General features: G+C 35.1%; 1 protein-coding gene and 2 long non-coding RNA genes across 3 annotated transcripts; 1 reads left to right on the top strand and 2 right to left on the bottom strand.

Annotated features, from left to right (window-relative positions):
• Positions 1 to 334: 334 nt before the first annotated feature.
• On the bottom strand, positions 335 to 5,982 carry LOC133520807 (procathepsin L-like). Its single transcript, XM_061855475.1, has 5 exons — positions 5,489 to 5,982; positions 2,103 to 2,223; positions 1,473 to 1,657; positions 896 to 1,003; positions 335 to 719 (listed from the first exon to the last, which is right to left on the bottom strand). Exons 1-5 carry the CDS (start codon positions 5,919 to 5,921, stop codon positions 583 to 585), a joined length of 984 nt encoding a protein of 327 aa, XP_061711459.1. The 5' UTR covers positions 5,922 to 5,982; the 3' UTR covers positions 335 to 582.
• Positions 2,352 to 3,487, top strand: LOC133520810 (uncharacterized). The gene is made up of 2 exons (XR_009799809.1): positions 2,352 to 2,678; positions 3,246 to 3,487. It is a non-coding gene; the product is annotated as an uncharacterized LOC133520810 (long non-coding RNA).
• Positions 3,483 to 5,092, bottom strand: LOC133520808 (uncharacterized). Its single transcript, XR_009799808.1, has 2 exons — positions 4,597 to 5,092; positions 3,483 to 4,500 (listed from the first exon to the last, which is right to left on the bottom strand). It is a non-coding gene; the product is annotated as an uncharacterized LOC133520808 (long non-coding RNA).
• Positions 5,983 to 13,486: the final 7,504 nt, after the last annotated feature.

The following is a 13,486-nucleotide window of genomic DNA, read 5'->3' as shown; positions in this document are numbered from 1 at the left end:
CAAACTATTCAGTTTAGAAAAAAATGATATTAGAAACTTCAATATCATTTTTGAAGATCTATCCATAGATACCCCACACGTATGGGTATGCTGAGTTTCAGTTTTAAGTATGGGGAACCCCCAACATTTATTGTTTTTTTTTTCTATTTTTGTGTGAAAATCTTAATGCGTTTCATAGAATACATCTACTTACCAAGTTTAAACAGTATAGTTCTTATAGTTTCGGAAAAAAGTGGCTGTGACATAAACGGGCAGACAGACGGGCTTGACGAATCCGTAAGGGTTCCGTTTTTTGCCACTTGGCTACGGAACCCTAAAAACAAACAAACTACAATTCAAACATATGTAACAATTTTATTTTAGTGTCCAAATATTAAGAAATTTATAAAATTTAAGCCAAAAGTAAAATTTTGATTAATGAGATGCATTGATTAAGGTAATGATGACATCATTAACGTTAAAGTTATGGTAAGTGAAGCGACTTATGTGCGACATGCAATCCAGGAATGCACGGTAAATTTAACGGGTGAAGATAAGGTGCCGTAGCTAGTGCCCTTTTAATAAAGCGATGATAAAGAGAGCCTAAACCACTTCGGAGTGCGCGGTGTAGCTGGTGCCCATGCCGCAAGCGTCGACTCCTCGTAACAGCCTCACGTAGCCTTTTTCACCCCAACCCGTTCCCCACGAGTTTTTAATAATCCAGAACTTCTTGCCTTTTTCTGTGAAAGAAAAACAGTTTTAATTCTGTAGGTATATTTGAATTCTATTGCTGCTGATTTACAACTTGTAGAATATTATTTTATGATTTTTTGAATTTAATTATCTACTCAGAGAATTCTCAGTTACTTAAATTTTACTTTTAAAAATACCTATTATTTATTAAATTCTAACTAACCTTCTCCATACCCGATCAGGACCACGCCATGGTTAGGTGGTTGATTTTTGCAGTCACGAGGTTCTAGTATACCTTTCTCGTAATGGAAAAAGTCATCGGCGTTTAGAGCTGCAAGAAAAGAAAGGTTAAGGTCAGCCAGGGCAATTGCAACTATGGGGCAAATGCAATCTTAAGAAGTGAGTAATAATGAGAATTATAATGAATGCTGAAAGTATGTCATGAATACAAGAGGCTAGCTCATTACTTCTTGTATTGGCCTTATGGATATTTGCAATTGCCCTGGGTGAACTTATTAACTTTGCCCAAAAAAAGGGTAACGGTCTCCTCACCTTTCCTTAAAAGATTTGATACTATGTATATGAACAGTCGGACACAATCTAATATTTTTATACAACTGACATTTTGTATCATTACTACCTATATTATTTTAGATACAAATAATTAGTACTTATCAAAGTTTAGATATTAAATCTATATCGACTTCCGATAAAAGTTTGGCTTAAATAAGTACTCAGGAAGACGAAAGGATGAATCAAGCAAATATGAGAATGTCAAAAAGACGATGTGAGATACTCACCGACTGCTAAAGGTCCTAAGTTTACCAATTTGTTCTTCAACTCCTCCTCGTCGGCGATAGTGAGCTTAGTGCCATTTTTTACCAGCACAATACCCTTACTGGCGTCTTCTTTACAATCTCTTTTTTTATCTTTATAGGGATAGTCTGACTCCTTTTCCAACTTTTCCTTTTTTTGAGCTAGTTCCCTGAAATTAACGCATTTTTAAATATATGATTGAAATTATCAGTGACTAGGGAAAGATAAACCTTGTACAGTCAGCGTCAATAGTAGCGACTGAAACAAAGTGTCAAAAGTATCTATGTAATATTCCGGATTACTTTTCCAAATACAGATAAATCTCTAAAATTCAAGTTCAAAAGTATATATTTTATTGTGCTACACATAGCATCACTTAAAATATTTTTTAATATTCATTATACTAAATATAATATAATAATAGTAGAGATTATGCAAATTAAACTTTATAGCTAATGTTCTACTTCCTATGATAAATAAGTATTATATTACTTGAACCTTAACGGACACATATTCCGCTTTGCAAACTTGCTACCAGTAGCTAATGAGGTACTCACTGCATCATCGGGCACGACGGAACTACGCTTTCTATTTAGTCAGCGAAAATCACTTACTGCATAACTTCGTGCATCCATCCTCCATTGCAACTTCCATGGTCAAGGCAGTCAAGGGCCTGTCCTTCGCTCAAGGCTAGGCATTGCTTGTGTTTGATGGCGTACTGCCCTTCAATATCACCTGCGAATAAATTAATTTAGTATTTTATACTTTGAAATTCGCCTGCAATTTAAAAACTTTAAGCACATATTTCACCTCCTTCTGGCTATACTTTCAAAAAGATTTTTCCTTGATTGTTGAGATATATATAGTCTGTCAAGCAAAGTCTGTCAGTAGCAATGTAAAGCAAACTGAAGTATGGCAACACTCACAGAGCAGTATTGCGCTAAGAAAAGCAGCAATGTACATCGAACCGAAACATTTTTTTTCCGCTGAGCGCGCTCTTCGTACGTCAACTAAAACTGCCGCTCGCGGTTTATTGAAGCATTTGGAAATTGTTATTATTATGAGAGGGACAATTTAAACTGGAGTAAAAACGATGTCAATCAATATGATAAACGAGATCAAAAAATACCTATTTGCAAACGGACTATGCTGGAGAAAATAATGTTTGAATCAAGTCATTGCTTCCGCAGGTAGCTGGATTTTAATATATTATCAGATTTCTCGGTTGGAATTCAATATTAAAGATATATCACGATAAAATGCAATACAAATGCTCCTTTATGCAACCTTCAAAAGCTAATTAGACATATTTAGGTAGGTACAATCGAAAAATATATCAATAGATTGAATTAAAATAAAGGTTTGTATGCTTAGTAAAAGGTGGACGCAAAAGGCGAGCGCTCGCATTCTTAACCTTTGGTATGCTTAGGAGCAGATCTGCTACATATATATTCAACTTAAACATGAAGATGTCATAGCTAAATAAATGTAAAGGTTAAGGCATTTGCACTTGAGTACTTTTTACCAAACGATCTGTTAGTAGGTACCTATACTACTGGATTTAACTAGAATAAAACAATCCATTGTTTTATATAGGTAAATATTAAAACCTAGGTAAGTAACCCCTGAGCCATCACTGGCAGCGGTAGCCCTGGTAGGGTATCACTGTAACTATTCTTGTCACAATTGCAGGGCTTATTAAATATCAAATATCTGGACTATTTACATCATTTTGATATGGTTTTATTCTGTTTTAGCTAACTTAGAAGACAAATAGGGAGCAAAGAGAACATGAGCACCACGGTAGAAAGCTGTTTTTAACATCAGTTCAGAAACTGAAGAAGCCCAAAGAAAATAATTATGCCACTTGTTAATTGTAAATTAGTGTATTTCTCTTGAACAATGTCACATTCACATACCAGTGTAATTTTGAAATGGTTTTACAATATATTTATATAAATATACAGATTAAAAATAAATAAAACACAACTGCAGATATTTTGGTGTTCATTTAATTTCAAGGCAATTAAGATACGGGTCACTTTAGCTTACTTACACTTAATTCAGGCCATTCATTGAAAAAATATCATTAAGTTACCAATGTTACTGGTCCACTCCAAGCATCAGAATACTTTGTACCTAGTCACTTATTGCATCTTAAGCATAAAACAGATCTGTTTGAAAATTTGTAATTTCAAGTTTAAAGTTTCCATTCCAAGTTTCAAAATGTATTCTTATAGTAGTAGTTACACATAAAACTTAGTCTAAAGCAATTTGCCTAATTTATAGTACAGAGATATTCCAATATCTCTGAGACCACTCTTACATGCTAGCTTGGTAAGGTTTTGCTCACACTACTGTTTTTATACAGGTATATGTATTGGCTAGATCATATTTTATATGTAGATATTTAAAAAAGTCATTTAGATATCAGGAGAATGCTGTTAAGAAATTTTATTAACTTTCACATTAGTCTATTCAAGACTTGTCAGGAACTGACACAATTTCAGGTACTCAAAATATTAATCAAAGATACCTTGACAATGGAAACTTAACAACTTCCACTCATGTGAGTAATATGGAGTTATATTGTTTCTGGATAAAAGAAGGTATGATTTAAATGTTAAAATATTTTTCTAAAATTATGCACACTGAATAAATTATTTTAATTTATTGAACAAACAGGTAAAGCGACTTAAAACTTCTTTTAAATAGGTACATACCAACTTCAGAAAGTATAAACTAGGATTTTCCATAGGTATACATGTGCAATAGCTGAGTGCATGAAACAAATCAGCCTAAATAATATATTTTCGTGATGATTAACAAACTGACAACTTTTACAATAATAATCTAAACTATTGTCCCAATTTTTTTAGTTTTTTTAATTAACAAGTTTATTTTTCGTCTTGTTTGCGTTGTACATGTACACGTATGTACGTAAACCGCCGTAGGTAAGTTTTGTATGAAGAGAAACTTTTACGAACGCCTTATATTGGGCGAGTTTTAATCCTGCAACAAACATATGGAAGTATTAGGTTGATGTTGCGAAAGAAAGTAGGTATAATCAAGGTTCTTAAACGTCTTAAGATTGTTTAAAAAAGTTACCTTTGAAAATATTTGAGGACTTCGTCTGTTGATATTGGGAACAATCGAATCAGTTGCGGTTTCGAGGGCACAATTCGTGGTCTTATTGGATATATTTAGGCATACGTTTTATCTTTATTTAAGCCTTTTAACCCTGAAACAGAAAAAACTGCACATTATCTTAAAAATTCTCCGGGATCTTGAAGTAATTATCATAACCTCAAAATTTTCTAATGGTTAAGATCAACGAGCATGATTTTACTTACATTGTAGGCATCTTGACTTTGCTTATGGTCATGCACAATATTATTTAATATATTGATATTTATTTTAATGCTGGGAGCAGAAATTTCTCTTGAATTAGCACCGATTCGGAATGTAAACAAACAAGATGGACGATCCACATTCTACAGATAAAACACAGATTACACGCGATTTTGGAATTATTCGAACACAGTGTTGCTAGCCCGCGATTTTTCAAATTTGCCGCGTTTTTCTACTGACAAGATTTGCTTGACCAACAGATAACACACGAAAAATACAGGATCAAGTTTCTATAAAGTCTTTTAACGGTTTCATATTAAATACTTACGTTTAAAACGCTTTCTATAAATATAAAAACTCATAAGCGTTGGGTAATGAAGAAATTATTTTGAAAACAGATAAACAAGGAAGATATAAATAAGTAAGGACAAGGACCTTTTTTTGTTTATTCATAATTCCAAACAATGAATAAAGGCCACGAGAGAATAGAACCTATGTGATGACAGACATATCAAGGACTGATGAAGAATAACATAAATAAAGGCGAAAGATGGTGAGGGGCATTTGTGCAACATAAATAGATTGACACTGATTACTTAATTCTCAAAGAGGTACCAATAAAAGAACTAGTAAAATTGAGTGAACTTACCTACAGCGCTGAAGATATAGCAACTACCGCACTGTCCTTGGCTCTTAACGTGCGAAACAGCATGTTTGTCCCGCCAGTCAAACTGGGCCTCCGTAGGAATCGGCCCATCGGGAAGTTTTACACTCGCTATATTCTCCGGAAGTTTGAAACCATTGTATTGCTCTAGCTCATGAGGATATAAATCAGCAAAGTGGTTCACTTCAAACACGGTATCAGGAAACTCGGCATTTCGCTCATTTACATCTTTCAAGGTTTTCTTGAAAATCCCAAGCCTTTCATAATACTCCCTTCGGTGGTATACTTTCTTGTGCTCTTGGACAAAGTCCTTGAACAAGTTCTCAGCGTCTTCCACGTCGTAGAATGGCTTGTCATATGCAGCCAAGACCGTGCTGCTGGCAAGGCAGACCGTCGCCAGGACAATCGGAAGAAACATGGTGTTTGTTGATAGTTATGAGCTTACTAGAACGTTACCAGTAGACTCACTGTTGAAGTTACATTTCTACGTAGCCTTTTTATACAAAAAATAAGAATTAAAATACCTCAGTCGTTTTTAGTACTTCCACGTGTAGTTTGTGGTAAAATTTTTGAGATTGCGTAAATGTATTATTTTATTGGATACTTAATTTTATCAGTTTATTTAATACAAAATGATGGTTAAAGGAAATACCTTAGTTTAATTGTCTCCACGTGTATTATGTCTCCAAGTTATTGAAATAGTGTATGTTACTTTTATTATTTTAATGTTATCTGATTGTATATTGTACTAGGAAGGTATGAACTAAACCGATTTATTTACTCGTATTTATTAAACTCTTTATTTATTTATTCATCTAAGATGAAGGTTTTTAGGGTTTCGTAATCACCTAGAAACCCTTATAGTTTCGTTGTGTCCGTCTGTCCGTCCATCCGCGGCTTTGCTCCGTGATCGTTCGTGCTGGGAAGCTGCAATTTGCCATGAATGCGTTATTCATGCATTGCGACAGAAGGGTAAAATAAAAACTAAAAAATTGTTTTTTAGGGTATAAGGGTGGAAACTATGGGTTCAAAAATGATTTTTTAATTTATTAGGCACACAAAACAGATAACATTTACTACATGATATGATTATTTTAAGTTGAGGTTTTGGTTGGGAATGCCATCCAAAGCATGTATGCGCAGCATGTAATACACATTAAAGAGCGAAAACTACAACTATACTAACTACACTTAATTACACAATAAAACAATTTTTAGACACAAAACAATTTGCATAAAGAAAGTAAAGCAAAGAACAAAGGGAGATTGAAACACACATGTAAGATATGAACGTGACCGACGCCTCCAACCTGTCAAAGTTTGTAACGAACTAACCGGTTTATGGTACACAGAGTTCAATTATGTGTTCGTTTTATTTAATAATTGTCTAACACGATACATATGATACTCAATAATTGCCCCCATGTAGCCTGTTCTGACAGAATGGTGTATTTTCAGTGCGATTTTTAGATGTCACATACGTGTTTATTACTAAACCGGTAACATAAATACTTTACACTATTTTTAATTCATAGTATCTACTTATATGTAAATTATAAGAAGCAATAACTCTCTGTAAGCTATACCTTTTAGAACCAGCAAAATTGTAAACAACTTAGTAACTAATTTAATTTTAATCTTATATAACTTCATAGAATATTATTTTTATGGCCTGTATATGTAATGAATGAATGAATTTATTTAATTTCAGACTTTTTCAAATCCATATTTTTGTTAGTAGTTACAGTAGTGTATGTAATGTACACACCAAAAGCTACCATTACGGGAGAGCGGTGCTTCTTAATACAAGTATCTTCATTACTTAAAAAGAGGCATCGGCACAGATGTAAAAAAGTTTACTTATAAGTTACGAAATAAATATTTTTCATTTTTTCATTTTCAATTCATAAAGCACATTTAATTTGAGCGAGGCATAATAAAATTAACACTGTTATTTACTAGCATATGCAAGAAAAAGATAATCTACAGTTACTGTTCTGCTGTGTTACTCATGACTATCTGCTGTATCTCTACAAATCATGAAAATCGAAATCGATCGATCATGGAAATCGACTTTGAAGTTTAGATTCGTTTTGAAGAGTTATCTCGAGACCTTGGAAACAAATATAAAATATTTCATCGACACACATATCATAAACCCTCTATGATGCCTTCAAAATCCGTAAATACTCGTAATGGCCAACATTACGATAAACTCTAGATTAAAAAAAAAACTCATCTCATATTTAGACACCGAAACCTAGACAGTCAGAATATGAACATGCGATTTTATTGTGAAATACGTCAGTGTCACCAAAAACAAATACCGTTAAATACGCCAACTTTGCCCACTTTTTTGGGAAAAACTAAAAAAAATCTAGTTTTTTGTATGAAACCTCGGAAATATTTATGTATCTGTGGTAACACCGAGATCATGCGCATTTAAATTGAACTGCAAATTTAACTTTAGTGAACGTTTTCTCCATCATATGACCGATTTTGAGGTCGGGTAAAGTTATCTGGACTTTTAGCCAACATTGCCCACCGTGATTTTTAGCGCAACTATAGACCTTATTTGGTTGCCATAAAAACCAATGAAAGTATTTTGGCAATGAAGGCGATCGGTTCAAAAATTTACTCGACATAATAATACATGCTCGAAATACTTTCCTATTAAAATGAGTGGGCAATGTTAGCCTGTACATTTTTTCTTCTTCATACAAACGGCGTGTAGCGATTTAAAAGTGCTAGGGTTGTCAAAATTGAGAAGATAATAAAAACTGAACATTAATTTGCACAAAGTTGGTAGGGTAGGTAAGAAACAAAAAATATTAATAAGGCGCAAAGTTGTTTATTTCAATAACGTTATATAAAAATCTAATAGCAGAATCTAATAGCTTTTTTTCGCTGACTGTGCTTTTTGTTGACTGTACTTGTATTGTCAACTGAGATCTATATATGTACCAACCAAATTTCAATTGGTTACCTTAAGTTTTCTGAAGTGGCCATTACTATATATTTTTTTTAATAGACACATAATGGAGTTCAGAACTCTAGCTACTTTTTTAATTACTTGTGGTTTTGTAAAAATATTTTTTTGAATATTTATTTTGACATAACACACGTTTGAACGCATTTATAGCTTAGATGCCTTAGTCTGTCGTAAAAAAGTAAAAATGTCGAGTTGACAGCTGCCAGTTGCCAAATGTCACACACACAGCTGAACCGCGTACAAACAAAGTCGTAGTTGTAACCAATGAGGAAGCAATATTTGACAACTGGCAGCTGTCAACTCTACGTTTTTCACTTTTTTACGGAAGACTAAGGCATCTAAGCTATAAATGCGTTCAAACGTGTGGTATGTCAAAATAGTTATTCAATTTTTTTTCTGAAAAACGGCCAGTAATCCAAAATTAAACTATAGTTTTCGACTCCATTATATATTAAACATAGAAAAAAAAAAAAAAAGAATTCCTCATGTGGAGACGATCCCGGTTGAACCAAAATGTCACTACCAGATTGTATTGTCACTGGTAGTAGAAGTAGAAGTAGTATGCTATAATCTCAGCTCAATCGGATACCAAAAAGTGGTCGAAAAATGGCTTGCAAGATTTGATCCGAACATATGTACGTACATACAAATATTGCAAGATTTGCACATTAATAAAAAAAAAAGTTTGTAAAAAAAGTGTCAACCCTAAGCATTTTTTTACTGCGGGCAATGTTGACACTCATACGACGGTACATTACTGGGTAATTTTGCCCATCAGCATAACTTTTGTAATATACTAGTTACAGTAACGAACCTAGCATCAAAATACTCAGCTCATGGTTTTACATTACATACAATCGATTCAACATACCTGTGTATTCGCCATGATGTACAATTCCCTTCCAAAATTTCTCAGTAATTGGCCCGCAAAAATACACTCCGTACTCGACAAGTCCCGACTGATTACTGAATGAAGTCAGGAGTGCACGCGCTATTCTGTGTTGCCACAGGTATAGTTTACTTTCTACCAATGTCATCAATGTTGCCATAATTTTGTAACTTTTTTAGATATTAGTAGATTGCCTTAGAAATTGTGTTTTGGGCAATGTTCCCCCTGGTGGCAAAGTTGGCGTATTTAACGGTAACGTCTATCTTTGCCCTAACAGATTTAATCGGCCTATTAAAGCAAATAATAGTATAATAATGCCCTACGCACACGAGAATGCATATTTACAACTTATTTAACCGTAAGGTACATTACATTTTTTAAGTAATGACATAAAACAGTGCACTAATTTAAATGAATTCACAAAAAGGCTAAAATGTTATTTAACCTTTTCAACGCTTTTCCACACGTGTCAAGAAATACCATGGACGCCAAAAAGTTAACTGGTGAAGAGCGAATATGAAGCTTAACTGACAGTAGGAAAGTCGCTTTGACAACGTCCGCCATAGCCTTTTTAATGGTCATTGGCGTCGTGGGCACGACAGACGATGACCGTTTTAGTGGTCTTTGGCGTTGAAAAGGTTAATAAACAGACCTTATTACTCCTTGCAGGAATATTTCCAGAAACTGTATGAATAATACTGTACTTTCTATCACCGCACCACCCGCCGTCGGCAGGGTGTTCATCCTGCCGTGGTGAATTTCATCATCGATCCCAGTGCGCCCTCATGAACGGCAAAGAGGGTGAAACGCCGGAGTGGGTTTAGTGGGTAGGGCTAAATTCTCCCCCCCTCTTCCCTGGAGAGGGAAAAGGAGTGGCGAGTCCCACACACCGTGCGTAAATGCATTCCCACTCCGTCAACAAAAAAAAAAAAGGGCGTTCATCCTCACACCCTAGAACCTAAATGGTCACGCACTGTGCGGTTTAAGAGGAACTTCCTCCCGCGCACGCTCCGGTTGCGGAATGAGCTACCTGCCGACGTTTTCCCGAGGGTCTACAGTATGAGGTTCTTCAAAAAAGGAGTGTACAGATTTTTAAAGGGTCGGCAACGCGCATGTAACACCTCTGGAGTTGCAGGCGTCCATGGGCTACGGTGACTGCTTACCATCAGGCGGGCCGTATGCTTGCTTGCCACCGTCGTGGCATAATTTATTTTATTTTATTTAAGTTGTATAATAATCATTTTCTTAGCTTCAGAATTATCGAGTTATTAGCTATAGAAATTTAATGTTATCGTAAACTTAGGCTAAATGTATTCCTAGTGTAAGTTTTGCATGCCAAGTGTGGCAGAACATGCATTCATGTAACCTATCTACTGACATGACAAATTGTAATATCTGTGATGTATTTAATTTCCTTGCGTGTTGTGATGACTATCTCTGGTAACTGAAGATATTGCAAACAGTCATGACAATGACATGGCAAATGTGAGTTACGTCCTTTTGGCATTTGCATTTTCTCAAAATTTGAGAGATATTTTCACTTGTTTTCTTTATGGGGGGTATAATATGACCTAATAAATGTCTTTTAACCTTGTTACCACTCACTCGTGTATCTATAGTCATGACAGTGTTACTGCGTGCACTAACGGCCCGATTTGAAGAATGAGATACGATAATGATAAGTTCAGCGGTGGCAGCTTGGTTCCATTTTTATCACTTGTCAATATGCCCGTCACTTTCGTGCGTATTTAGAACGTGACAGGCATGGTGACAAATGTTAAAGAGCCGACCATCTTAGCCCAACTGCGGTGGCATCATGGTTCCATTTATATCACTTGTCACTATGTCCGTCACTTTCGCACTTACATACTTGTTAGAACGTGACAGGCATGGTGACAAATGATAAAGAGCCGACCATCATAGCCCTACTGGTTTAGATAAGTTCTCCTTTAGACATCGTTTGTATGTCGTATAATTGAAAGATGCAGCTCGATTCGATGTCACTTAGACGTTAGAAATATCGTAGATAGATCTTACTGGGATCACAGCGGAATCGAACTGAACGTCAATTTTGACATGTCGTTTAGTTATCGATATTTTAAAGATCTTTCCAAGATCTTAAACTTATCATTCTTCGAATCGGGCCGTAAGTCTGTGAGACGTGTTACACTTGCGATTTTCTCCAAAACAAGTAACTTAACATAAAGTTCTATACATCCATAGAATTGAATTGAATGATTGAATTTCTTGAGGTTAGAATTGAGGTTATGGTTTAAAAATTTATTTCTCCTAAAGAATATTACAATTCACTTACATAGAAAAATACAAACAATCATAATATACGTTATTTCCATAGTGCACGAATAGCATAAAATATATTCTAAAACAAACAACTTATTTAGTTAGTGCAAATAATACTTTATTTAAACGCTGGTTGGTCATTATGTCTTTGTCACACGTATAGTATGAATAAAGGTGACAGTCCATTTCCAACTGCAGCTGCACTACCGTTGCGACATTACTGGTGCGACATTACTGCAGCGGCCGACTGCTGCTGCTTGCGGCGTGCAGTCGCGGCAGCGTTCGTCAGTTGATTGTCAAAGTCAATGAATAATGTCACTGTCAGACGTATAAATAAAATTACTAATTTACTTATTTGTATTTTTTACGAGAAGAAGTAAGTGACGATAATGCTACATGGTACACGAAAACGAAAAACAGTTTGCCTTTCTACAAAAGTCACAGTCAGTCGAAGGCAGCTAATATTATTAAAAAACCAGATATTGTTGGTGATCGTTTGTTTGCCGATTAAATGAATAACAATTTAACTTCAAATTGAAGAAATACAACCAAATTACTCGAATTAAATGAATGCAGAGGAGAAATATTTCTTCACTTAAGGTAAGTTAACATTTTGAAATTATCTTCCCCGTCCTCTTGACTAAATGCGTGATCACCGCACACAGCAACCCGACGAGAGCGGGACTCGTGTTGCTCGTGATGGATACGGTATGCGCACTTGATCCACTTGCATCACGTGATCCAGCCAAATCCAGCCGGTAGTGTCTGCACGTTTTTGGTGGCCTAGTACCGCCTGGATGTAGAAGTCTGCGATAAACGTCCCCTCAAAAAGCTAGGTAGGCTCTTTTATCCCGGGTTTACTTTATTTTTGCAAAGGGATTCGTGGGTTTCGGAGATGGCGATGCGACAAAATAAATTCTCCAATGTAGTCGTTTAGTGTTAGCAAAATATTACAGATTTATCTTTCTGAGTTTTCATATTAAATCTATCTTTAATTAGTTACCTAAAAGTAAAGAATAAACGAATAAATTGATTTGTAAGAGCTATAATTACGCAATTTACACTTAATATTGTCCAGTTTCCTATTTCAAACTAAAGCACAAATTTAAATCTTATAATCGCTCTTGTGTTGCAGGTGTCCATGGGCGACGGCACTCGTGGTCGTGGCAGATACAGTTTATGACTAGACCATATAAAACTTGATGGGCGAGACAAGAAACCCTTTATGAAGAAAGCTATTTACGTTAGCCAAGGGGCTGATAGAAAGAATATTTAATAAATTAATTGGAATAATAAATATTTTCCTCGTGATGGTGTGATAAAATAAATTCGTGTTGCGCTCTGTAGCAAAGTTTGTTTAACCCTCATGCCTTGAAGTCCCCGCAACTGTCAATACAATTTTATTTTAAAACCGCTGTCGCTTCTCTTGTGGTTCAATTTTGTAATTTTTCTTACGTTTGAGTATCCATATGCTACCATGAGGTGTTAAACAACAACAGATTTAAAGTTGTATTCTTAATCGCATTTAGAGGCTAAAATATCATACAAATTTTCTGTAGTCGGTCTTCTTTCAGAGATAATGGCAATTCTTGCGAAAATTTGTTTCTGCAATAACTTTGTGAAAAACGCCTTTTTCGCTGCGGCGCTGCCTCTATGTGACTTGGTTTAGTCATACCTTCTGACAAACATTACTCAACTAAAAAGAACACCCGCAATTTATTTTTTTGATCTATAGATGAATTAAGAAAACTTTTCTTCTTTGTTGTAACGTTTTTTTTTTTCGCCAAGATGTAGAAAGAAA

This window comes from Cydia pomonella, chromosome 8, assembly GCF_033807575.1.
Source record: "Cydia pomonella isolate Wapato2018A chromosome 8, ilCydPomo1, whole genome shotgun sequence".
Lineage (NCBI taxonomy): Eukaryota > Metazoa > Arthropoda > Insecta > Lepidoptera > Tortricidae > Cydia > Cydia pomonella.
This window is presented reverse-complemented; position numbering and strand designations above follow the sequence as displayed.

Coding starts and splice junctions, on each gene's coding strand:
- LOC133520807 (XM_061855475.1), bottom strand. CDS start 5,921: ATGTTTCTTCCGATTGTCCTGGCGACGGTCTGCCTTGCCAGCAGCACG. Junction 2,224..5,488: donor CTATATCTTCAGCGCTGTAG/GTAAGTTCACTC, acceptor ATTTATTCGCAG/GTGATATTGAAGGGCAGTAC. Junction 1,004..1,472: donor CTTAGGACCTTTAGCAGTCG/GTGAGTATCTCA, acceptor CTTTTCTTGCAG/CTCTAAACGCCGATGACTTT.